The sequence below is a fragment of the Saccopteryx bilineata genome, chromosome 10 (assembly GCF_036850765.1).
Source record: "Saccopteryx bilineata isolate mSacBil1 chromosome 10, mSacBil1_pri_phased_curated, whole genome shotgun sequence".
Classification (NCBI taxonomy): domain Eukaryota; kingdom Metazoa; phylum Chordata; class Mammalia; order Chiroptera; family Emballonuridae; genus Saccopteryx; species Saccopteryx bilineata.
The window spans coordinates 10,115,167-10,139,478 of NC_089499.1; the positions used below are offsets into that span (position 1 = coordinate 10,115,167).

Sequence of the window (24,312 nt, forward strand, 5' to 3'; positions counted from 1 at the left end):
TTCGAGACCCCGAGGTCGCCAGCCTGAGCACGGGCTCATCTGGTTTGAGCAAAAAGCTCACCAGCTTGGACCCAAGGTCACTGGCTGGTGCAAGGGGTTACTCTGTCTGCTGAAGGCCCGTGGTCAAGGCACATATGAGAAAGCAATAAATGAACTAAGGTGTCACAACGAAAAACTGATGATTGATGCTTCTCATCTCTTTCTGTTCCTGTCTGTTCCTATCTATCCCTCTCTCTGACTCTCTCTATCCCTGTAAAACAAAACAAACAAACAAACAAACAAAAGAGTATTCTACCTTCTGCTCTGAAGGGACTCCTGGCTGTTCACATGAATTTTTTTGTTTTGTTTTGCCCTCTACCATAATATAAAATAACTTTACAATTTGAAAAATAACAATAAATTAAAACTAGCCAAATGCATGAAAGATTCCCCTCCCCTGTACTAATTATAGATTAGACCATGAAGCTTACCTCCTCACAGGTCTCAGGTGGCAAAACATTTCTGAATATATATGTACGTCAACTTCCAGGCATCCATTAATTGCTAGAAAGTTAAGCAGATACCAGTAATGAACAAATTAAAAACATTACCATTACATTAGCACTCACCAAAATGAAACACTGAGCTATATAAGTCTAACAAAATGTGTATGAGTTCTGTATGAGGAAAACTACAATACTCAGATGAAAGAAGTCAGAAAAGAACTAAATGGAGAGATCCACATTTATGGATAGGAAGAGTCAACATGCGCTAAGTCAATGAAAGGCAGCAACACTTGAAGTCACATGATGCCATCAGAAAAGGCAATCTGCTCAATGGTGAGCAGAGGCTGAAGCATCTGAGATCTGTATTCAAATCTTTTTTTTTTTTTTTTCTTTTCATTTTTTCTGAAGCTGGAAATGGGGAGAGACAGTCAGACAGACTCCCGCATGCGCCCGACCGGGATCCACCCGGCACGCTCACCAGGGGCGACGCTCTGCCCACCAGGGGGCGATAATCTGCCCATCCTGGGCGTCGCCATGTTGCGACCAGAGCCACTCTAGCGCCTGGGGCAGAGGCCACAGAGCCATCCCCAGCGCCCGGGCCATCTTTGCTCCAATGGAGCCTTGGCTGCGGGAGGGGAAGAGAGAGACAGAGAGGAAAACGCGGCGGAGGGGTGGAGAAGCAAATGGGCGCTTCTCCTGTGTGCCCTGGCCGGGAATCGAACCCGGGTCCTCCGCACGCTAGGCCGACGCTCTACCGCTGAGCCAACCGGCCAGGGCTGTATTCAAATCTTGACTCCAGCACTGACTAGCTGGGTGAGCAAGGCCAAGTTATTTTACCTTCCTGTGTCTGTTCCCTCAAATAATAAAGAATAGACATGGTCCAAGATCAGTCTGTCTTGCTACAAAGAAGTTTCTTTGATGTGAATTAGATTATGTGCAGCTGGTAAATTAGGAAAAGATGTTATATCATATGCAGTTTTTTCCCCCAGTATGTTGATGATTTGGAGTGACCAGATGTGGTGTTTTCAACAATTATAAAGGCTTTAGCTGTATGTAACGATTTCAGGAAGAAACCCTGAAAATCCCCCAGTCATTCCTTCCTTTGGTTTAAGAAGCAGATGGTCAGTGGCTTCAAGTGTCCCTGCGTTCTCCATGACATCAAGCAATCTGGGAAGCTGCTGGGACAGATGAAAAGGCTAGAGGTTTCCACAGATCTTGTTTTGAGTTGTATTTTTTTCCCAATAAACCCTGTTATTTTGTGTGTTATCTTGCAGAATGTCAGGGTTTCCAGGAATGTGTAGATGTCATCATAGTGGAAACACCTGTGCAACATATGTGTACTGTCATCCCAGAGTGGCCTTTAATTTGAAATTTAAAAGTTTTCATTAAGTGAGAGAATGTGACAGTCTGCTAGGCAGTAATTTAGCCAGAAACTACCTTTGTTGTAGAAAATGTCTATTCAGCAAATATTTTATGGAATTTTGTCTTTATTTTATAAAAAAGGACAAACTATAAGTCTAATACTAGCAATAAGGACTAACAAATTTAACAACAGTAAATATGTGTATCATCAGACTCTAGCTGATACTCATTAGACCGAAGTTAATTGTCACTGCTTTTTAACAAAAAAGTTGAAGACACATGCAACATGTTGGAAATATTCATTAAAGACTGTTTCTGAAAGGAGAAATGTAATCTAGAATGCTGTAATTATGTTTAGCTCTCTGGATATGGAATGCCACGTCACAGTTTTGTACATTTTTTTTAGGAGCACATTATGTATGAAAGTGGGGGCTAGATATCTTATAGGATTTTTGTAAAACTGAAGTAAAATAGTTACATAAGGGATTTAGTAACATCTGGCAAATAGAAAATTCATAAAAGTGGCAACTATTATTATCCTTATATAATTCAGGGTGTATAACAACTACAGAGTTCTTTTTTTTCCCTCCTAGTAAGGGTGTACATGTAGCTAGTACATACATTTTATCTGAAAACAAATTTTGTGATTGAAAAATACAGAATCACCTAAATAAGGGAACAATGTCTGAAAGTCTTAAAAAATACAGTGCAAGACCACATACAGGTCAAAAAGTACAAGTAAATGATTTAATTTCACGAACTTTAGGGAACACCTGAAACTATCAGAACAAATAAACATGGTCGTTTATTTTTACTAATATTCTAGCACTTGCTAAGTAATAAAAAGACAAGCTTCTATGGTAAATGCATTTCTCTCTTCCAACAAAAGAACTGAAATGGGTATAATAAAGTGATATTGTGCTGGGGGAATTGCCTTTTTAATAGGTTAATAAACTGTGGCAAGAGCAAAGTATCTAGGTTCTTTAGCTCCCTTTTCTAAATCTTTTCCTATGAGATTTGAAGCATCACAATTTCCTATGATAAGCCAGACTTCGGGGAAATAGTACGGTAGGAAACAGTGAAGCCTAAAGACACTGTCTTTGGTTTCTCATTTCAAAACAAGTTAAAACGCAGGCGTAGAGGCCACTCCGGCCCCTGGCATCGCCTGAGGTCAGAAGTTAGCACGTCCAGCCGAGGGGCCCGCGCACTGCCCACCGCCTCCCTTTCGGCCTGAGCAGCCTGAGGCACCGCCGGAGCCCACCCCGCCTGCTCCTTACAGTCCCGGCAGTGCCCGCCGCGAGGGCGTCCTCCGCCCGCTTTCACCCCCGACCTGTTTCACCTCCCACGCGACCCCAGTGGGCTGTGCGCTGTGCGGGGGCGCATGCGCCGCGGGGCGCCGGCCCGGCCCACCGGCCCACAGCTCTGACAGGCTCCTACCCGCAGTGCTCTCTGCGCCCCCACCCCTGGAATCTCAGCTGGGCGCGCCCCGCTCCACGGCCCCCCGGCCTCCGCCGCGGCCCGGCCCGGAGGAGCAGCTCGCGTTCTCATTGGCTGAAGCCTGCCAGGCCTTTCTTTCTGGGGCGCCTGCGCAGTGCCCGAGACGCGGGTTGAAACCTAAGCCGTACCTCGGCCGGCGTGACGTCAGCGCCCAGGTGACCGCCCCGCCTCCCCCGCCGCATAGAAACCCTGGCCCGTCCTCCTTCTTACCGCCCGGCCGGAGGGAGCCCCGCGTGCCCACCCAAACCTTTAGGGTGCGCGAGTGAGCACTCCGAAATATGAAGGGCTGGGCCGATGGGAGTCGGAAATGACTGGGTGGCAGGTGGCGAGGCCTGGCCCGAGGGTCGGTGCGGGGCGTAGGACGAAGGGCGACCGAGCACGCGCTGGAGCCTAAAGCTGGGGGGCGGGCGGGGGCGGTAGAGGACGCGCGCATGCGCCACCCTCCCCCTACCCGTACCTTCCCAACCGTCGACCCCGGGGGCCCAACGGGGCGAGGCTGCCTGCGCTGATCCTCCCGCGGAGTTTTCAGAGCTGACACTTCAGACAAGTGTCAGTTGAGGGCTCCAGGTTTTATAGGTTGTTGAAACATGCCCTTTGGCTGCCCTTACAGACGTGTAGCTAATTTTTAAAAATTTCTCTTTCATTTTCTTTTGGACTTTGGCCCTTTCATTATCTGTCTGTTTTCGAACCATAAGCACTTTTCACCATCAGCTTGGGTTTCTACTGTTGGCTGTATTTCGCTCTCATGACCGAACTCTAGAAACAGCCACAGATGAAATTAGGCAAATACCTGTAACAACCTATCTTTTCCCTTTTCTACCTCTTGGCATTGTTGACTGCGGTAAAACAAACAAAAACCTCCAGACCTAAGGGCTCTTGACTTCTCATTAGAAACAATCTGGCCACTTCTGATCTATTCCATCCAATCTCATTTTTCCTAAAAGCTTCATTTATCAACTCGCGTATCTTCTTTTCAAATGCTTTTATTTTGCTATCAGCATCTAAACAGTCTCATATTTCTCTAATTCTTTCTTTGGGTCTCAGTTACCTCCTACAGAAGAAACGATAATTGCTCACTTACCATTCTTGTCCTCAAAGGCACTTCAGACTGATGGTAATAATCTCCAAACCTACTTTATTTCCCAGGTGTCAGCTACAGTCACCCGGCTTGTTCTTGCTGGAGAACTGGTCATCTTTCTTGACAGCTCTCATCTCACTTCCCATATCTCATTCATAATAGTATTCATGCCACATTTCATCATGGCAAGGCATTTTGCTAAGTACTAGGATTTAACGTTTTTAGTCTTGTGGGATTATAGACTCATTCCACCCAATGACAGTGCTATTACCATATTTTGGGAACTCCTTTAAGAAGTACTTTCAGTCTCCATAATCATAACTTATTCTTTTATTATTAACCTTACTCAGACTTTTTCCTCCAAACTATTTAAAATTATGGTTTAAAGTATCAAATTAAGGATTGAGGATGACCACCCCCCTTAGAGATAGACTGTGGTACAGCCCTGGCAGGGCAGCTCAGTTGGTTAGAGCATCCTCCCCATACGCCAAGGTTGCTGTTGGATCCCTTGGTCAGGGCACATAAAAGAGTCAACCAATGAATGCATAAATAAGTGGAACAGCAAATCAATGCCCCTCCTCATAAAATCAATAAAATTTAAACAAGAGTCAAGCAATAAATGTATAACTGGAATAACAAATCGATGTTTCTCCCTCCCCCTCTAAAAATCAATAAATTTAAAAATTGTGTTAAAACGGAGAGTGACTGTGGTACAGATTCTGAAGATGACGAGAAAAGCAGTTTTAGCTTCCTAAGGTGGTTTGGAAGGGACAGTTCTTGTTTGGATATTTAAGTTGTGATATATGTGTTTAAAATACTTGTTAGTCATACCTAATATAGTTTCAAAATACATAGAGTATTCTAAGATACGCTAAAGGAAAACTATTCATAAGGTAATTAAAACATTTTTGGTGTAACTCAGAATGTACTCTGGAATTTTAGTGTTTGAGTCATTTTCAATATTACTTTTCAATTTTACATTTGTGGAATAGGCTTTAGAAACTGGACTGAGCACAGACGCAACCAATTTCATACCCCTAAAGGTTTTTCTGAAGATTGGCTTGCACATTTCCCATTATGTCTTTCTCTTATTAAATGCATAATATTCAGTTTGTGATTTTTCAATGTTTGAATTTCAGAATACAGATTTACCCTACTTAAACTACAATAAAAATTATAGTTTCAGAAAACAAGTTTCAACAAACCTAGCTTAAAGAAAAATCAAAAAGTAATTTGAAAAGTCATTTCTGTGGGGATAAAACCATTAAAAATTGTGTATATCAATAAAAATTTTCATTTTTGAAAACTATTAACTTGGCCCTGGCTGGCTGGCTCAGTGGTAGAGCACTGGCCCAGCATGTGGAAGTCCCAGGTTTGATTCCCAGAGCACACAGGAGAAGCGACCATCTGCTTCTCCCCCCCCATCTCTCTCTTCCCCTCCTGCAGCCATGGCTTGAATTGTTTGAGCAAAGTTGGCACTGGGTGCTGAGGATGGCTCCATGGCCTTGCCTCAGGAGCTAAAATATCTCGGTTGCTGAGCAATGGAGCAGCAGCCCAGACAGGCAGAGCATGGCCTGGTAGTGGTCTTGCTGGGTAGATCCCCGTCAGGGAACATGCGGGAGTCTGTCTCTGTCTCCCCACCTCTCACAAAAAACAAAAACAAAAAAAACTATTAACTTACTGTAAATCAATAAAGGGCAAAAGCTGAATATAGTGGAAACCATCTTTATTTTTATTGCCTTTTATTTTCAACAATGATTACTGGAACTTAAGAAAGGTATTAACTAATGGTTACTGAAAAGCCAAACCTTTCCAGCCCACTTCATATTTTTTTTCAACCATTTCAGGGAAGAACAGTGTTCCAAACTATAAACTTGTTCCTTATTAACGTTGACAGTCATGTGCTTAACAAAAAGCTTTGGATCCGACAAACGAGCAGCCATCATTAACCTTTCCACTGCAGCTTGATAATCATCTTTGCTCCAAGATTTGTTTTCTTCACATCTACAAAGTAAAGACCTCACAAAGTTAGAAACTCTAAGAAGCTATAGAGTTTCTTTAAAAGATAGTTATTTACATTTATTAGTACTAGTTATGACAGACTTTTTACTATATTCTCCTACCTGTGGCTTTCAAGCTTTTTTGACTGTGACACAATAGGAAAGACATTTTGTTTTGGAACCTAGTACATCCTCATACATAAAAATTGTAGTTTCTGCCTGACCTGTGGTGGCGCAGTGGATAAAGTGTCAACCTGGAAATGTTGAGGTCGCCGGTTCGAAACCCTGGGCTTGCCTGGTCAAGGCACATATGGGAGTTGATGCTTCCTGCTCCTCCCCCCTTCTATCTCTCTCTCTCTCTCTCTCTCTCTCTCTCTCTCTCCTCTCTCTCTCCTTTCTAAAATGAATAAATAAAAAAATAAAAAATAAAAAAAATTGTAGTTTCAGGAAACAAGACAGACCCTAAGACAATGTACTCTATTTTCTATGGTCTCATTTTTAATAATGTGGTCGCAACCCTTAAATTGATTTCACTACACAAATGGGCTACAACCTGCAGTTTGGAAAATACTGATCAAAATACTGCTAATAACCTCAATCTTTGTATTTTTAAAGTTAATGATTGTATAATTTTTCATTACAGTGCACAAAGAGTGCTGAATTTAATCAAGTTTGGAGTTACTGACAGTCACATGTTTTACCTTGATATTGGCTTTTTTTTTTTAATTTTTTAAATTCATTTTAGAGAGGAGAGAGAAAGGGAGAGAAAGAGAGAGAAGGTGGGGGGAGGAGCAGAAAGCATCAACTCCCATATGTGCCTTGACCAGGCAAGCCCAGGGTAATATTGGCTATTTTTATAAGCATATACTTACTATGTAGCTAACAGTTTATAACAGAAAATGTAGCTCTATTCCTTTACTAAATTTCTGGTTATTTTTCTTCAGTTCTGATTTAAAGTACTTCACAAAGTGCTAGAATTTATTTTTCTAGTCTCCAAATGTTATAAAATTCATAGCCAATGGCCATTTCTTCTATGGGGTAGGGAGCAGGAAGTATTTAGAATTATGGCTGTTATATGAAGGATCACTTTTCCTTTGTGTTCACTACATCCTGCTCTTGGCATCTACAGAGTCCAGCAGCAAGTCCCACAAACGAGCCTGCCTGCGTTAACACCACAGTGTGGTCCACAGAGTGGCAGGAGTGAGGACTTCCACCTGGAATAGGAATCAGTGGCCACAGAGAGAAAAGATAGGTCAGATGCCTTCTAGTACCTTCTGGCTTAGGAATTGGTGCCTGGAATCTAGTAGATTTGGCCTTGTATGTGCAGTTTTTGAGACTAAAGATGAGTAAAATTCTCTCATAGATGTAATAAGATGTGGCTCAGAATGATAAGAAAACAATATTGGCTTGGATAGAATCAAAGATCTGGGCATGTCACTGGTTATATACTGGGGTCACAAAAATGCCTATAATTCAACAATGAGCTCAGAGGCTGCATATGTGTGTGTAGAACGTGAAGCTATGAGGAAACATCCTCATTAGGATGACAAAGGAGCCCAGTGCCTCAGCCTCCGTAGTGCACAGGGTAAATAAGGAAACTTTAAGAACAGAACCTAAATGAAAAAAAAAAAAGCCTGTTTTAGTTGGTTTAGAAAAGAAGGTGGCCCTAAAAGTATTTCCTAATTTGTTTTAAATATAGGCTAATTAAATGCCTCATCACAAACTGAGTAAGAGAGAAATGACAGTATGCAATTCTGGATGCTAGATTGTTAGATGACAATTCTCCATGGGCCCCTTGCTTTTCTGGAATTTTAGAGAGCAGAGACACTAACTACCTCTGTTCTGGATTTCAAGGATGTTTATATAGTGACTGACCTTGAAAGACATAGTTTTTCCTTCTGGGGGAAAGGGTAGGCTTATTACAACCTCGCAAGATGGAGATAATGTTTTCCTGCAAGGCAAGGGAGCAGGCATGCTTAAGTACCTATTATAATTTGGATGCCCTAAGTTCAGGATTCTTCTGCTCTACTAGTGCCTACTGCATGTACAAGTATCCATCTGGGCCCACCTGTGAGACTTGGGGGCAAGAGGAAGAGAAAGAAATATGCAGATAAACATGCTGCTTGCTGTATCATAAATAGTAAAACCCTCTGTTTACAACCCAGGAGTCTGGTGTCTTATGCTAGGATCCATGAAACTGGCAGGCTGGTTTGTAGCCTCCTAACAGGTTAAATCTCAGAGCCTTCACAGTTCTTGACATAGGTAAACAAACAAACAAACAAAAAACCAAAAAAACCCAGCTTTGTCCTTGCTGGATTGCTCACTCTGAAAGCAGTTAGCTGTCATGTCATGAAGACACTCTAGGAAACTATAATAGGGCCCATGTGGCAAGGAACTGAGGCTTCCTGCCAACATCCATGTGAGTGAGCCATCTAGGAAATGGATTCTCCCGCCCCAGTCAAGCCATCAGGTAGGTGACTGCAGCTCTTGACCACATCCTGACTCCAACCATGCGGCAGACTCTGAGCCAGAACCTTCCTGCTAAGCTCCTCTAAAATTCCTGGCCCACAGAAACTAATATTTACTGTTTTAAGCCACTAAGTTTTGGGATAATTTACATAGAGTAATATAGGTAACTGACAGAATATTGAATGTGAGGATTGGATTTGTAACACCAGTAAACTGAAGCAAAGTTCTTGTCCGCTCTAAAACAGGAGTGCCCCATATATCCAAAGAATCCCGAAATATTAATTCAAAAGAATATATGCACCCCTATGTTCACTGCAGCATTATTTACGATAGTCAAGATCTGGAAGCAGCCCAAGTGCCCATCAGTAGATGAGTGGATCAAAAAGCTGAGGTACATATACACAATGGAATACTACTCAGCTGTAAAAAAAGAAGGAAATTTTACCTTTGGGTCAGCCTATATGGACCTGGAGATTATTATGCTAAGAGAAATAAGCCAGTCAGAGAAAGATAAGTACTATATAATTTCACTTATGCGTGGAATCTAACGAACAAAACAGAAACAGACTCAGATACGGAGAAGAGATTGACAGCTGTCACAGGGCAGGGGAGTTGAGGGGTTGGGTGAAACAGGTGCAGGGATTAAGCAAAGAAAAAACCTTACAGACACAATGATGTGGGGACTGCAGGAGGGAAAGGGGGTGGGGGAGGCAGAAGAAGACAGAGGGGGACAAATGGTGATGGAGACTTGACTTGAGGTGGTGATAACAGTGCAAAAGACAGATGACGTGTTATAGAATTGTGCACCTGAAACCTGTATAATTGTATTAACCAATGTCCCCCCCAATAAATCCAGTAAGAAATTTTTAAAAAGCCGAGAAATCCCATGAGACTCTTATATCACAAGTTTTATTTGATAAGGCAGACAAGAAATTGGAATGGTATAAGCCTAAGTTTTGGGACTTGGAACAAAATTATTTGAAGGGACTAATCCGGTCCAACAGCTGCACTAATATTTATGCATTTACAACAACATTTTAAAATATAGAAACTAGGCTGATGGGTTTCTTTTCAACAGAATTCTTGACTGAACCTAATAAACTATCACGTATTTCCCTTTTAGACCAGGCTCTTTGATCTTTGTGTTGACCAAAAGTATAAATAACTTTCAAGTACTTATCTAACAATTCTCAGTATATGAAAAAGATCGATATCTAAAGAGGACTCATTTCTTTGAACGTCTAGAGCATCTTTGTGAAGTTGTTAGTTTTAATGAATGCTACTGTTTTGTTTGGTTTGTAAGTCTCAAATAGGTCACATTCTTTCTCAATTTAAATGTTACCAAAGATTGTAAATATACACTACACAATTATATAAGTATAAACATATATAAGCACACACACACATATAAACATATATATGAATATATTCAACATTTACATCCTAGGGCAGGTAGAGGGAGTCATGACATGCTTTCAGAGTTCAATTAGAAGTTATAGCAACCAACCTTTTCAAAACTATCTGCAGCGTCGGTGTAGGAATACCAGGACTCTGTATACTACTAGCATTAGATACCAGGAAGATTTCAATAGCTAAAAGCATTTCAATCTCAGATAAGTAAGAAGGAATCTGCAGAAGCTTTTGATATAAATTTCCCTCTAATGGTGGATAGCAACCCAACGAAAGAGCACCTGAAAATCAAATAATAGATCAAACTTTACTAAAACTCTAACAGGTGAAAACCCAGACTTCCAAAATATACATAGGTGATAATTACTTCTAGTACAGAATAATTCTTCACATTAGAAGCAGATTTATTACACAGATTACATGGCAATGAGCTTATCCTGGTACAATTATTCCTGTAAAATGTTTTTGAAACATTAAATATGAAGTGAAACATGTTTTAAAAACCATGAAAAATGACTTTTGAGTCTTATCATGACAACCATTTATTTGAAGCCATAGTCAACACAACATAAGATGAGAAGTTTCAAAATAACTACAAACCAGAATAGCTACTTGGGTTTTGTTTTAATGGGACCTAGTCTAATAGCAACTACAGATACTTATAATTATTGCCTATCTTGAATTAGGAACCTAAAATGGAGAAAAACAAATTTACAATTAGAAGATTTTCTATCACATAGTATTGAGTACTCTTATTTATATGATGTTTAAAAATTTTTTATTTATTGATTTTTACAGAGAGAGGAAGAGGGGGACAAGAAATACCAACTCCTAGCTGCTTTACCGTTAGTTGTTCACTGCTTGCTTGCCGCATATGCCTTGACCGGGCAAGCCCAGGGTTTTGAACCAGAGACCTCAGCATTCCAGGTCAACGCTCTATACACTGAGCCACCACGCCAGGCTTATTTATAGTGCTTTTATAGTAGTTACATTTTGGGGGATCCAAAAGTTATCTACAGATTTTTTATTGTGTGTGGGAAGGTAGGTACTGTACACTTTCTAAATGAGTGAATTTTAGGGAATGTGAAATAATCTCAATAAAGATGTAAAAAATATTAAAAATTTTTTTTTTATTTATTCATTTTTTTAGAGAGGAGAGGGAGAGACAGAGAGAGAGAGAGAGAGAGAGAGAGAGAGAGAGAGAGGAGAGACACAGAGAGAGAAGGGGGGGAGGAGCTGGAAGCATCAACTCCCATATGTGCCTTGACCAGGCAAGCCCAGGGTTTTGAACCGGCAACCTCAGCATTTCCAGGTCAATGCTTTATCCACTGTGCCACCACAGGTCAGGCCATGTAAAAAATATTTTTAAAAAAGCAAAACAAAGGCACAGGCACCACAGCCGTTAATAGTACTTGGAGATGTGATTAGTTGGGCAATGTGGTTAAACACTTTCGGTGGAGGCCTGAAACCACAAATGATACTGAGCCCTATACACACTGTGTTTTTTCCTATACATGCATATACTTTTATGGCTTCTCTTTGGTATATCCAAATTGCCAGCATCACTACTCTTGCCCTTTGGGGCCATGATTAACCCTTTGAGTAGTGAGTTTTTTGTTAACCCTTTGAGTGAGGACGTACATGAACGTTCATACTACTCAAAGGGCAAAGTAAAATAAGGGTGACGTGAACATGAGCACTAAGATGCAGTGACAGTCAGTCTGATGACCCAGATGGCCACTCAGTGACTCACGGGCTGGTAGCGTATACAGAGTGGACGTACTGGACAAAGGGATGATTGATGTCTAGGGTGCACAGAGCTGGAGAGTGTTGAGATTTCATCATGCTACTCAAACTGTGCTATTTAAAACTTATAAATTATTTATTTCTGGAATTTTCCATGAAATATTTTTGGATCATGGTGACTGCAGGGAACTGAAATTGCAGAAAGCAAAACTGTGGGTAAGGGACGCCTACTGGATAAGGCACTGAAAGGCTTTTCTAGTAAATGTTAATAAGCTATATGTGAGATAAATCTAAAGAGAGTGCCAATGATACACACACACACACACACACACACACACATATGTATAATTTTTTTTTAGAAAGAGACAAAAAGGGAGAGAGATAAGAAGTTTCAACTCGTAGCTGCATCATTTTAGTTATTCATCAATTTCTTCTCATGTGTGCCTTGACTGGGGGCTCCAGCCAAGCCAGCCAGTGACCCCTTGCTCAAGCCAGCGACCTTGGCTTCAAGCCAGTGACCTTTGGGCTCAAGCCAGAAACCATGGGTCACGTCTATGATCCCACGCTCAAACTGGATGAACCCATGCTCAAGCCGGCAACCTTGGGGTTTCGAACCTGGGACCTCAGTGTCCCAGGTCGATGCTGTATCCACTGCACCACTACCAGTCAGGCTCCAATGATATTTTAAATGTCAACACTGTCAGGAAATGAGATGTTTTGAAGACTGGTTAGTGACCATAAATTACTCATTTTGTTTTATAATTCTGGTACATTTAAAAGAACCCCAAGATATTTATCTGGAACTTCACTTGCATATGTTCCAGAAGTTTCACTGCATATAAAATTAGGCATAGATGTGTTTAGATAGAAGGAAAGTGCTACAAAAAAAAGGACTGAATTGTACCCATGCATTAACACCACACTGATTTAAAAAAAAATCTTTAAAAATAAATTATCAGCCTGACCTGTGGTGGCACAATGAATAAAGCATTGACCTGGAATGCTGAGGTCCCTGGTTTGAAACCCTGGTCAAGGCACATACAGAAGTGACTTGATGCTTCCTGCTCCTTCCCCCCCTTCTCTCTCTCCCCCTCCCACTGAAATAATAAATTAATTTTTTTTCCAATAATTGGACTTGAAGAAATTGGGGGGTACAGAGTGGCTACTAATGGATATGGTGTTTCTTTCTGGCATGATGAAAATGTTCTAAATTGATTATTGTAATGGTTGCACAACTTGCAAATATACAAAAAAATACCATTGACTTAAAATAGGTGAACTGTAATTTGTATGGTATTTGAATTCTATCTCAGTAAAGCTTAATACATATATCTTAACAAAAATTTAAAAATAAATGATTAAGTTTAGTTGTTTTAATACAAAATTTTATTTACAACTAAATAGAAAGGTTCACATAAGTTTCATTTAAATGTTTCCAAGTTTACACTTTGTTCTTGTGGCATGCAAATACATTCTGATTGTCTTTTCCCCAAATTGTACAATTATTTAAAAATAAATAACCCCACTGATGTTGGTTCTAAAAACGAAAATCAAGATATTATAGCAAATAGTACATTTATACTTTGTGTGTGATTTCCAGCAGTCTGTAGGGAAACAGTATAAGGATATGAAACATAACCACAAAATTCAAATGGGGTGTTAGGAACAAACAATTCTACCTTTCCTCTAAATTTTTGATCATCCTTTTTTCAGATTCTGCTTTCAAAACCTTTTTTTATTGTAACCTACTGTAAGAAATATTTTACCCAATGACACTGTAAACATACCTATATGTGTATATATATAGCTAAAATAAAATTTTATCAAATCAAACTTAACCTTCCTAGCTGTAATGCACAGTAATATGTATTTTCTTTCCCATTTCACTAGGGAATAAACTTTGCACGTGCTAAACTGATCGCTGCTGGTAGTGTGAAAAGTGCCCCCAGGTTCAGGGAGGGTTTGGGCAGGAAAGGGCAACTGGAATGTTTGGCACATCTGGCACAGTGGTGACAAATGTGAGGCATTCGAATGTTTGTTATATACATGACAGTGACAGAAATGGAAATATTAGATGAACTGCTGCAGGAAGGCAGAAAAGAATTGGTTTCTAGATGTAAGTCTACATCTAGAATGACTTTTTAATTAAAATACCTGTGAGGTGGTGGGGCTAGAGATAGCATTCGTTTTCCAGGCTTACTGGTTAGAGAGAAACAGCTGCGAATAGACTGGCACTGTCTATGACCAGGAGCCATGCGAAAAACTGTTATGCATCACGTTCACTGTAATGGCAGCCCCTGTATTTTCTATATCGCCTACTACAAAATATTCTAAGTTTTAAAAATCAAGGACATAGCAGGAATAAATAAAATAAGTAAAAGTTCCTAAACTTCATTCTCCCTTGTGTTACTCCTACATATTTATAAAATACATCTAATTGGTTCAAATCCTGTCATTTCCCCCCTTTGCAGACCCTCCAATGGACATACTGATAATGTACAAAGGAATAACTATATAGTAATTAGAAACGAGAAATAGTAGGTTTCAAAACAGAGCACAAATCTATTTATACTACTATCTCTGAATGTGTATCAACTGCTCTTTGTACATATTTGAATATCTAGTTGTAAATAACATACAGGGATTCAGGGTTATAAAATCAAAGTCAAATTATTATTAAGTTAAAAAAATTTAAATGTAACTTACATTTGTAGTGGTCTCTGGCTTTGGGCCATAAACAACTCCTTCCTAAAGAAGTAATTAATCTTCTAAGAAAGGAAAAATCAATAGGGATGCTCTTTGAAACCATGAATTCTGCTACAGAGGATGAGACAACAAGACTCTTGCTTTCTATACAGGCATCTAGAAGTTTATTAAAAAGAAGGCTGTACTGTGAGACCTCCACAGCTCCTGAAAAGGAAAACAGAATTGACACAATGAAACTCATCTACCGTGGCCTCCCCAACTTCTCTCTCTTTCTACTTACCTCTCCCCTCAGCCCTTTAGGAATTACAATCAGTAAGATGTAATCATTTTCATATATTCTCTAAGTAACGAACAGAAAGGCACTCAACAAAAGCGAACCGCCTCCATTTACTTTGTAATGAAGAATATGAAAGAAAGCTCGACAGGGATTCTGAAGGGTGCGGGAACACCTGTCTATGATCCCCTCATGTGACTGCAGCTGCAGTGTCCCCGCTGGATGACTGCATGGTCCGCTTGCATTCTATCTATAGTTCAGACCTCAGACATCTATTTCCCACGACTAAAAATAAACCATCCCCTCATAAATATTCACTCTCAATTTAAAAATATTCTTTGTTAGGTATTTCTATTCCTTTCTATTCTTCATTAGAAGAAAGTGAAGTTACCTTGGAAACTTCCAAGTCTTTTATTCCCTATATTTAGTCAATTCAATCTATAACCTAGTTAGTCTCTAGGACTTGAATCACTTTAGGATCTTTTAGTGGTCCTGACCTTTTCAGGAAACTAATCTCCTTACCTTTGGCATGTTCCTAAACATTAGCACCAGAGGAATGTTCTTAAAACACCAACTTTGATCAAGCACTGCGGGGTGGCCCTCAAGTGAATGTTTTCATTAAATGCTAGCCCACCACTCTGCCCCACGCAAAGCCAGTGCTCATTTCCCTCAGCATGGGCCCCCTCTTCCTGTCCACAGATGACCTGAGCATGCAAGAGCACCACCGACCACTGCCCACATCAGCATTCTCTTTCTTTGAATTTGTCCTCTACTTAATTTCTTCTACTTAGATCATGTTTACCTATGCCCTACGCTAATGAAAACCAAGTTCTATATTAAGTAGTGAAAAAAAGCATTCTTCATTATTCCAATGCAATGAAAGTTTTTAAGGGTGTAAAGCTTGCTGGAGACATGTAACATCCTGTTTGCTGATGACAGGTGGGGAAAGGGATGATTAAAGGCTTCCGTTAGGAACTGCTGACAAACAACGTGCAGACAGCAGCTCTGCTTTTTTTTCTTTTAAACCACCAGGAAAGCATATTCAACTTGCAGAAAACACATTTTACAGGAAATAACTTCATTAAAAATACACGCTGGAATATGAAACTCAACCAAAACAGGTGGGAACTGTTTCTTATTAACAGTTAAATACCAGATGGGCAAGAGATAATTGAGCTGGACTTTTAAAAACATACCTGGAGAATTTTGAAAACCTGGTAGATTTTGCAAAACTTCAAATGTCTCTTTGTAAAGGCTCTTGGCTAAGATTTCATGTGCAATTGTACAGAGCAGATTATGTCGAATGAGGACGTCCACTCTATCACAAGGCCATTGTGGTGTATTGATTATCCATTCTGACTCTTCCAAAAAGAAAAACAGTACTAATAAAACACTATGAAAATTACACTTAATATATCACAACTAATGTTTTTAAATACCTTTTGGAAAGTGACAAAAGTTAAATATATTTACTCAGAAATTTATTAGAAACAACTTATACAGTGGATGTTAATGACACATTATTATTACTATTATTTTAACATGAGAGAGAGAGAAAGGGAGAGAGATGAGAAGTATCAACTTGTAGTTGCGTCACTTTAGTTATTCATTGATTGCCTCTTATGCATGCCTTAACGGGGGCTCAAGCTGAGCCAATGAGCCCTTGCTCAAGCCAGCTATCTTGGGCTCATGACTATGATCCCGCACCCAATCTGGCAACCCTATGCTCAAACTAGCAACCTTGGGGTTTAAAACCTGAGTCCTCAGTGTCCCCAGGTCAATGCTATCCACTGTGCCACCACCTGGTCAGGCAACTTTCTCTTTTCATTTTCTACAACAACCACCTTTCCTACCTATATGACTACTAGGGTTTAGATCAAATTATCATCCACAATTCAGTATCAATTAAGGCAATGATTTTCAACTGGTGTGCCACAAAAACTTTTAAAGCATGTAATACCTGACTATTTAGTCAGGGTCACTGACCTCTTTTCCCTTAGATTGTCAAATAAAAAAATGACAACAGCCAACACAACAATAGCTGTCTGGTGTGAATGAATTAAAATTATACCTATTCTTTTTTTTTATCAGATAGGCAAAAATTATAATTAGCCTGTGTGTGCCTGGGATGAAAAAGGTTGAAAATCACTAATTTAAGGTAATCCATTACATAGACAAGAATTTATAACAAATTATTTTATGCTTGCATGTATCAGAACCTACCTCTTAATACCCAAATGGCACCATCCAGGCTTCCACTTTTTAGAAAAATTTCTACTGCAGTATTCACAATTTGACATCTTGGTGCTAACTTCTCAGGACCTGTAAGTCCTTTTAAACTTGTAAAATGTATTTTTATTTCATGTAGTTTATCTAAGACCTTCCTTCCCTAGAGTAAAAATAAAGAGCACTAATTGAGTACTAATCATTTTAGAGTATTACAGAGGTAAAAGTCATACTGATTATAATAGAGAAACCAATTATCCAAATTAAATCATCATTCTAGATGGACAGTTGTCAAACTGCTCCTAGACTCGACTCAAGCCCTTTCCTGCTCAGCCGCAAAGGTGTAAGGGGACAGGGAGCAAGCAGGGCTCTGCCTCGTCACAACCCCCGGCCCGCCCGACTGGGACCCCTCTCAGCAGTTCTCCTTCCGTGTGTTTTATACTAAAGCTTTCATTTGGCAAAAGGATTCCACACCTTGGTGTGAAAAACTACTGATGATAAGTTTTTGCATTTCTTCTGTTGATCACCCTGAGATCTAGCAGGGAGAGAAAGTAAAAATGAAGACGTTATTATCAAATTTAGATAAAGAATGATTGTGAAAAAAATGAATGACTGTTGGCTGAAAATTGTTCCTTTGATTCAACAGATTATTTCATGTCGTCTACATAAAGATTGTCTCTAGTCTAGACATCAGAAATTAGGCATATATTACTGTTTTATACCAGGTGTCAGAAAATTTTCTCTTCCTTCCTTCCTTCCTTCCTTCCTTCCTTCCTTCCTTCCTTCCTTCCTTCCTTCCTTCCTTCCTTCCTTCCTTCCTCTTCCTCTTCCTCTTCCTCTTTCTTTCTTTCTTTCTCTCTCTCTCTCTCTTTCTCTCTCTCTCTTCCTTTCTTTCTTTCTCTTTCTTTCTTTCTTTCTTTCTTTCTTTCTTTTTCTTTTCTTTTTTCTTTCCTTCCCCCTTCCCCTTTCCTCTCTCTCTCTCTCTCTCTCTCTCTCTTTCTTTCTTTTTAAAAATTTTCTGAACCTGGAAACGGGGAGAGAGAGTCAGACAGACTCCTGCAAGAGCCCGACCGGGATCCACCCGGCACGCCCACCAGGGGCGATGCTCTGCCCACCAGGGGGCGATGCCCTGCCCCTCCAGGGGGTCGCTCTGTTGCGACCAGAGCCGCTCTAGCGCCTGGGGCAGAGGCCAAGGAGCCATCCCCAGCGCCCGGGCCATCCTTGCTCCAATGGAGCCTTGGCTGCGGGAGGGGAAGAGAGAGACAGAGAGGAAGGAGGGGGTGGAGAAGCAAATGGGCGCTTCTCCTATGTGCCCTGGCCGGGAATTGTACCTGGGTCCCCCGCACACCAGGCTGACACTCTACCGCTGAGCCAACCGGCCAGGGCCAGAAAATTTTCTCTGTAAACAGTCCGATAGTAAATTCTGTAGGCTTTGCATGTCACATTCAGTCAGTTGTACAGTCTTTTTGGTTATTGTTGTTTTTAATTTCTAACTCTTTAAAATGTAAAAAACACTCTTAGATCCTGAGATGTACAAAAACAAGTTGTGGGCCAGATTTGGCTCTCAGTTTTTAGATCCCTGTTTTATATTTTATACCATTTGAGTCAGATGCACTAATGATGACAAGGTCCTTTCAATATGACTATAAAAATAGTGCATTTTTCAAGAGTCACCTGTTTTAGTTTAATTTCAATGGCTTTACCTTTATGTTAAAAAGGAATAGTTTTCATTAAAAATACTAAAATAATGTTTGTTCTAAATAAGGTAGTGAAAAGTTTGAATTAAAACACAAACACAGGCCCTGGCCGGTTGGCTCAGCGGTAGAGTGTCGGTCTGGCGTACGGGGGACCAGAGTTCGATTCCCGGCCAGGGCATATAGGAGAAGCGCCCATTTGCTTCTCCATCCTCTCCCCCTCTCCTTCCTCTTTGTCTCTCTCTTCCCCTCCCGCAGCCAAGGCTCCATTGGAGCAAAGATGGCCGGGGCGCTGGGGATGGCTCCTTGGCCTCTGCCCCAGGCGCTAGAGTGGCTCTGGTCGCGGCAGAGTGACGCCCCGGAGGGGCAGAGCATCGCCCCCTGGTGGGCAGAGCGTCGCCCCTGGTGGGCATGCCGGGTGGATACCGGTCCGGCGCATGCGGGAGTCTGTCTGACTGTCTCTCCCCGTTTCCAGCTTCAGAAAAATACAAAACTCCCCCCCAAACACAGGCCCTGGCTGGTTGGCTCAGTGGTAGAGAGTCGGCCTGGTGTGCGGGAGTCCTGGGTTCGATTCCCGGCCAGGGCACACAGGAGAAGCACCCATCTGCTTCTCCACCCCTCCCCCTCTCCTTCCTCTCTGTCTCTCTCTTCCTCTCCTGCAGCCAAGGCTCCATTGGAGCAAAGTTGGCCCAGGCGCTGGAATGACTCTGATTGCAGCAGAGCGACGCCCCAAGATGGGCAGAGCATTGCCCCCTGGTGGGCGTGCCGGGTGGATCCTGGTCGGGCGCATGCGGGAGTCTGTCTGACTGCCTCCCCGTTCCCAACTTCAGAGAAATACAAAAAATTTAAAAAACAAACAAACAAACAAAAAAACACAAACACAGGCCCTGGCTGGTTGGCTCAGCGGTAGAGCGTCGGCCTGGCGTGCAGGAGTCCTGGGTTCGATTCCTGGCCAGGGCACACAGGAGAGGCACCCATCTGCTTCTCCACCCCTCCCCCTCTCCTTCCTCTCTGTCTCTCTCTTCCTCTCCCGCAGCCAAGGCTCCATTGGAGCAAAGATGGCCCGGGCGCTGGAGATGGCTCTGTGGCCTCTGCCTCAGGCGCTAGAATGACTCTGGATGCAACAGAGTGACGCCCCAGAGGGGCACAGCATCGCCCCCTGGTGGGCATGCCGGGTGGATCCCGGTCGGGCGCATGCAGGAGTCTGTCTGACTGCCTCCCCATTTCCAGCTTCAGAAAAATGAAAAAAAAAAACAACACAAAAAAACCAAAAAAACCCCACACAAACACAAATTCACCAGCGTCTTAAGAATAACCTAAAAAATTAAAATATACTCTAAGATTTGAGTAAAACCAATCTGTATTTTTAAAAAGGGTCTTCTTGTTAGGTAGTGCTTAATTTCTCAAGTATTAAATATCCAACATATCAATGCTATAACCAACCTTAAGTTAGACTGTGAGACAAGGGACAAGGTACATTCTGCCCATGCCAGGCCCACCACACTAAAAGAACTAAAACTCCTGGAAGCTTCAGACTGAAGACCTTCTGTACAATGATTCTGTTGTTTTTAATTTTAAAAAGTTCATGACTTTTGTATGTGTATGAGTGACCATGTACTTAAATGTTACTGAAGCCATTTAATTTTGAAATAATTGTTTTATAGGAAGAAAGGAACAAAAGATACACATTAATAGTTAATTCAACAGTGACTGAACTCTCCTCTGCTCCCTTCTCTGTATTACTCCAGCCTCAGCACTGCCTCCCTATTTTGGACTGTCGTGTCCACTACTTTACTAAATCTATAACCCACCACTGCCTTTCAGGGAAATCTAAAGAATGATGGTGTTTATGGTCTGAATCACTAGATCACTTCTATGCTGAGCTACACCTCAAAGGCAGACATCAAGATATATGGTATAAAACACTACAGAACATTCTAGGAGTTAACTTTTATGGAGTTCTATTGTCAGTATTCTGGGTTCATCTTTTATTTTTTATTTTTATTTATTTATTATTATTTTTTACAGAGACAGAGTCAGAGAGAGGGATAGATAGGGACAGACAGACAGGAACAGAGAGAGATGAGAAGCATCAATCATCAGTTTTTCGTTGCGACACCTTAGTTGTTCATTGATTGCTTTCTCATATGTGCCTTGACTGTGGGCCTTCACCAGACCAAGTAACCCCTTGCTTGAGCCAGTGACCTTGAGTCCAAGCTGGTGAGCTTTCTGCTCAAACCAGATGAGCCTGCGCTCAAGCTGGCAACCTTGGGGTCTCGAACCTGGGTCCTCTGCATCCCAGTCCGACGCTCTATCCACTGCGCCACCGCATGGTCAGGCTCTGAGTTCATCTTTTTTTTTTTTTTTCTTTTCATTTTTCCGAAGCTGGAAACGGGGAGGCAGACAGACAGACTCCTGCATGTGCCTGACCGGGATCCACCCGGCATACCCACCAGGGGGCAATGCTTTGCCCCTCTGGGGCATCGCTCTGTTGCGTCCAGAGCCATTCTAGCGCCTGAGGCAGAGGCCACAGAGCCATCCCCAGCGCCCGGGCCATCTTTGCTCCAATGGAGCCTCGCTGTGGGAGGGGAAGAGAGAGACAGAGAGAAAGGAAAGGGGGAGGGGTGGAGAAGCAAATGGGCGCCTCTCCTGTGTGCCCTGGCCGGGAATCGAACCCGGGACTCCTGCACGCCAGGCTGACGCTCTACCGCTGAGCCAACCGGCCAGGGCCTCTGAGTTCATCTTTTAAAAAGTGTCTTGAACTCTTGCAAAATTACAGTGCTGATTGATACTCAGGAACGTGAAGAATAAATTCTGAATTTAAAGTTGCTTCAAATAAACCACATTTAGCAGAGCTTCCTAAGAGTTCCCTATACTAAAATTGCTCACAGTAGCAGTCTGATGTCACCTCCTTTCCACATTTGCCTACTAGACCACCTAATAATTCACTTACTAGTCTGGGACTCCTTTTGTCACTTGTGATGATTATTAGAAAATTCCCAACTTAACCTATATTTTGTTCAAAAATTTAAAACTAACACTTTATACACCAAGCCAAAAAAAAATTAATGAAGTACCTTAGACCACTGCAACAGCTTATGATAGAAGTACATAGCACTGATTCCGATTCTTCCCAGCAAAGTTTTATCTACTTTACTCTTTTGTGGATCTCTGCTAACTGAAACAGAAAGTAGGCACATGGAAGAAAGTGAAACTTAACATGATGGAAAAGGCAAGTTAACATGGAATTATCGACACTACCACAAACACCAAGTATCGGCAAACTATAGCCCACAAGCCAAATGTGGCCTATGGCCTGTTTTTTAGGTATAGTCTGTGAACTAAGAATTTACATTTTTTAAAGTGTTGTTTGAAAAGAAAACAAAAGTATGTGACATAGATCACATGTAATGTGTGCAAAGCCTAAATTCACTATCAGTTTATTTATAGAAAAAGTTTGCCAGCCCTGGTTGGTTGGCTCAGCGGTAGAGTGTTGGCCCAGTGTGTGGAAGTCTCAGGTTCGATTCCCGGCCAGGGCACACAGAAGAAACGCCCATTTGCTTCTCCACCCTTCCCCTTCTCCTTCCTCTCTCTCTCTCTCTCTCTTCCCCTTCTGCAGCCAAGGCTCCATTGGAGCAAAGGTGGCCCAGGCGCTGAGGATGGTTCCATGGCCTCTGCCTCAGGCACTAGAATGGCTCCGGTTGCAATGGAGCAACTCCCCAGATGGGCAGAGCATCACCCCCTGGTGCATGCTGGGTGGATCCCGGTCGGGAGCATGCAGAAGTGTCTGTCTGCCTCCCCATTTCTCACTTCCAAAAAATATAAAAAAAAAGAAAAGAAAAGAAAAGAAAAGAAAAGAAAAAGTTTGCTGACCCCTGATAAAGAATATAGTGGTGAGGAGCATCAGCCCAGCATATGGAAGTCCCAGGTTTGATTCCCGTTCAGGGCACACAGGAGAAGCAACCATCTGCCTTTCCTCCCCTCCCCCTTTCTATTCCCCCCCTGCAGCAGTGGCTTGACTGGTTCAAGTGCATTGGCCATGAGCACTGAGGGTGGCTCCATGGAGCCTCCCCCTCAGGTGCTAAAAATAGCTCAGCTGCAGAGCATGACTCCCCAGATGGACAGAGCATTGGCCCCAGATGGGGGTTGCCAGAAGGATCCTAGTCAGGGCAACCGTGGGAGTCTATCTCCCCTAAAAAAAAAAAATTCTCAAAAATACATGAATTTTGGTAACTTGACATAATGAAGATTGTAACAACTTTAATGATACAAAAATTTAGGTTCTCCAAAATAATTGCAACAGTGTTACTAATCTGAATTAAAAGAAAAACAAGAACATGAAATATCTGATATTAAACCTTTTTTTCACTTTATATCATTAATCTACCTTAATAAATAGAAGGAAAATTTATAAAAAGGAGAAGTATTTGAAACCTGTAATAGTAACTTATCCTCAACATGGAAAATAGTAAGAGCTTTACATTCCTGTTAAGAACATTACACCACCCTAACACACAAGACTTAGACCAAAACAGTGACATTTTACCTGTTTCAGCAAATTCACAGAATGGAACACCAGTCGTCTCTTCTTTATAGTCTTTTGTTAGTGTTTCAGCAATACAAGTACAAAATCTCTGGAAATCTTCAAATTTTTCACAGCCCATTTTTACTTTAAGATATAAATTTCCCAATTTGGTCCAATCACTTTTTTCTTTACAGTGCTATCAGAATTATTAAAAACAAAAAAGAAAAAGAAAGCTGTCGCTTATGCAAACATACTATGGGGTAGGCATCTGCAGACATTAGGTATACAGTAATTAATCAGACTTAAGCTCTGAAAATCTTATAAACTTACTGACAAGTGTTAGAATATCAATAGCAAGCATTGTACAATTTGCTTTTCTGACTACTGCAGAGCCTTTAAAAATTCTAGATGGCAATGTCCATTTGTTTTAATTATCCAGTTCTTAATGTGCCTAATGATGTCATCTCCAAACCTGAACTAGAAAATATAGATAGATTTTTATGGAATTTTTTCTACAAAAGGGGCTACAAAGTAAATTTCAATAAACTTACTATCTTACTATTATTTTGTTATAAATAAAGAAATAGTTTTCCACACCAACCAACAAAAAACTATTTCTAGGATATAAATACAATAAAGACTAGATTACAACTATTAGATGAGTATAAAAATGATGTTAAATTAAAAAGTAAAATCATCCCGAAAGTCCTCTATTTCTTATATTCTAAATGCTGGGCATGCTGACCTTGGTCTTCCCTGGTCATTCCGCACACTGTAGCCACCTGTGCCTCATGACAAGTAAGCAAACTTACCTGTGCATTGAGTTTGCCCTGTTAACAT

At 41.3% G+C, this 24,312-nt stretch overlaps 2 protein-coding genes across 4 annotated transcripts in view; both read right to left on the bottom strand.

Moving 5' to 3' along the window:
- Positions 1–3,887, bottom strand: part of TCAIM (T cell activation inhibitor, mitochondrial) — a 34,504-nt gene extending 30,617 nt beyond the window's left edge. The window contains exons 1-2 of one of the 3 annotated variants that reach the window (XM_066245100.1): positions 3,802–3,887; positions 471–543 (exon numbers count right to left, since the gene is read on the bottom strand). In XM_066245100.1, coding sequence (XP_066101197.1) covers positions 471–499 — 29 coding nt within the window. In that variant the 5' untranslated portion in view covers positions 500–543; positions 3,802–3,887. The other 2 variants (XM_066245098.1, XM_066245099.1) reach the window with 2 other exon arrangements.
- A 2,282-nt stretch (positions 3,888–6,169) lies between these two features.
- The window catches only part of TOPAZ1 (testis and ovary specific TOPAZ 1), a 52,243-nt gene continuing 34,100 nt past the window's right edge, over positions 6,170–24,312 (bottom strand). The window contains 7 exon segments of the mRNA XM_066245141.1: positions 6,170–6,426; positions 10,399–10,582; positions 14,754–14,957; positions 16,224–16,388; positions 17,251–17,416; positions 22,025–22,125; positions 23,494–23,668. Coding sequence (XP_066101238.1) covers positions 6,207–6,426; positions 10,399–10,582; positions 14,754–14,957; positions 16,224–16,388; positions 17,251–17,416; positions 22,025–22,125; positions 23,494–23,668 — 1,215 coding nt within the window. The 3' untranslated portion in view covers positions 6,170–6,206.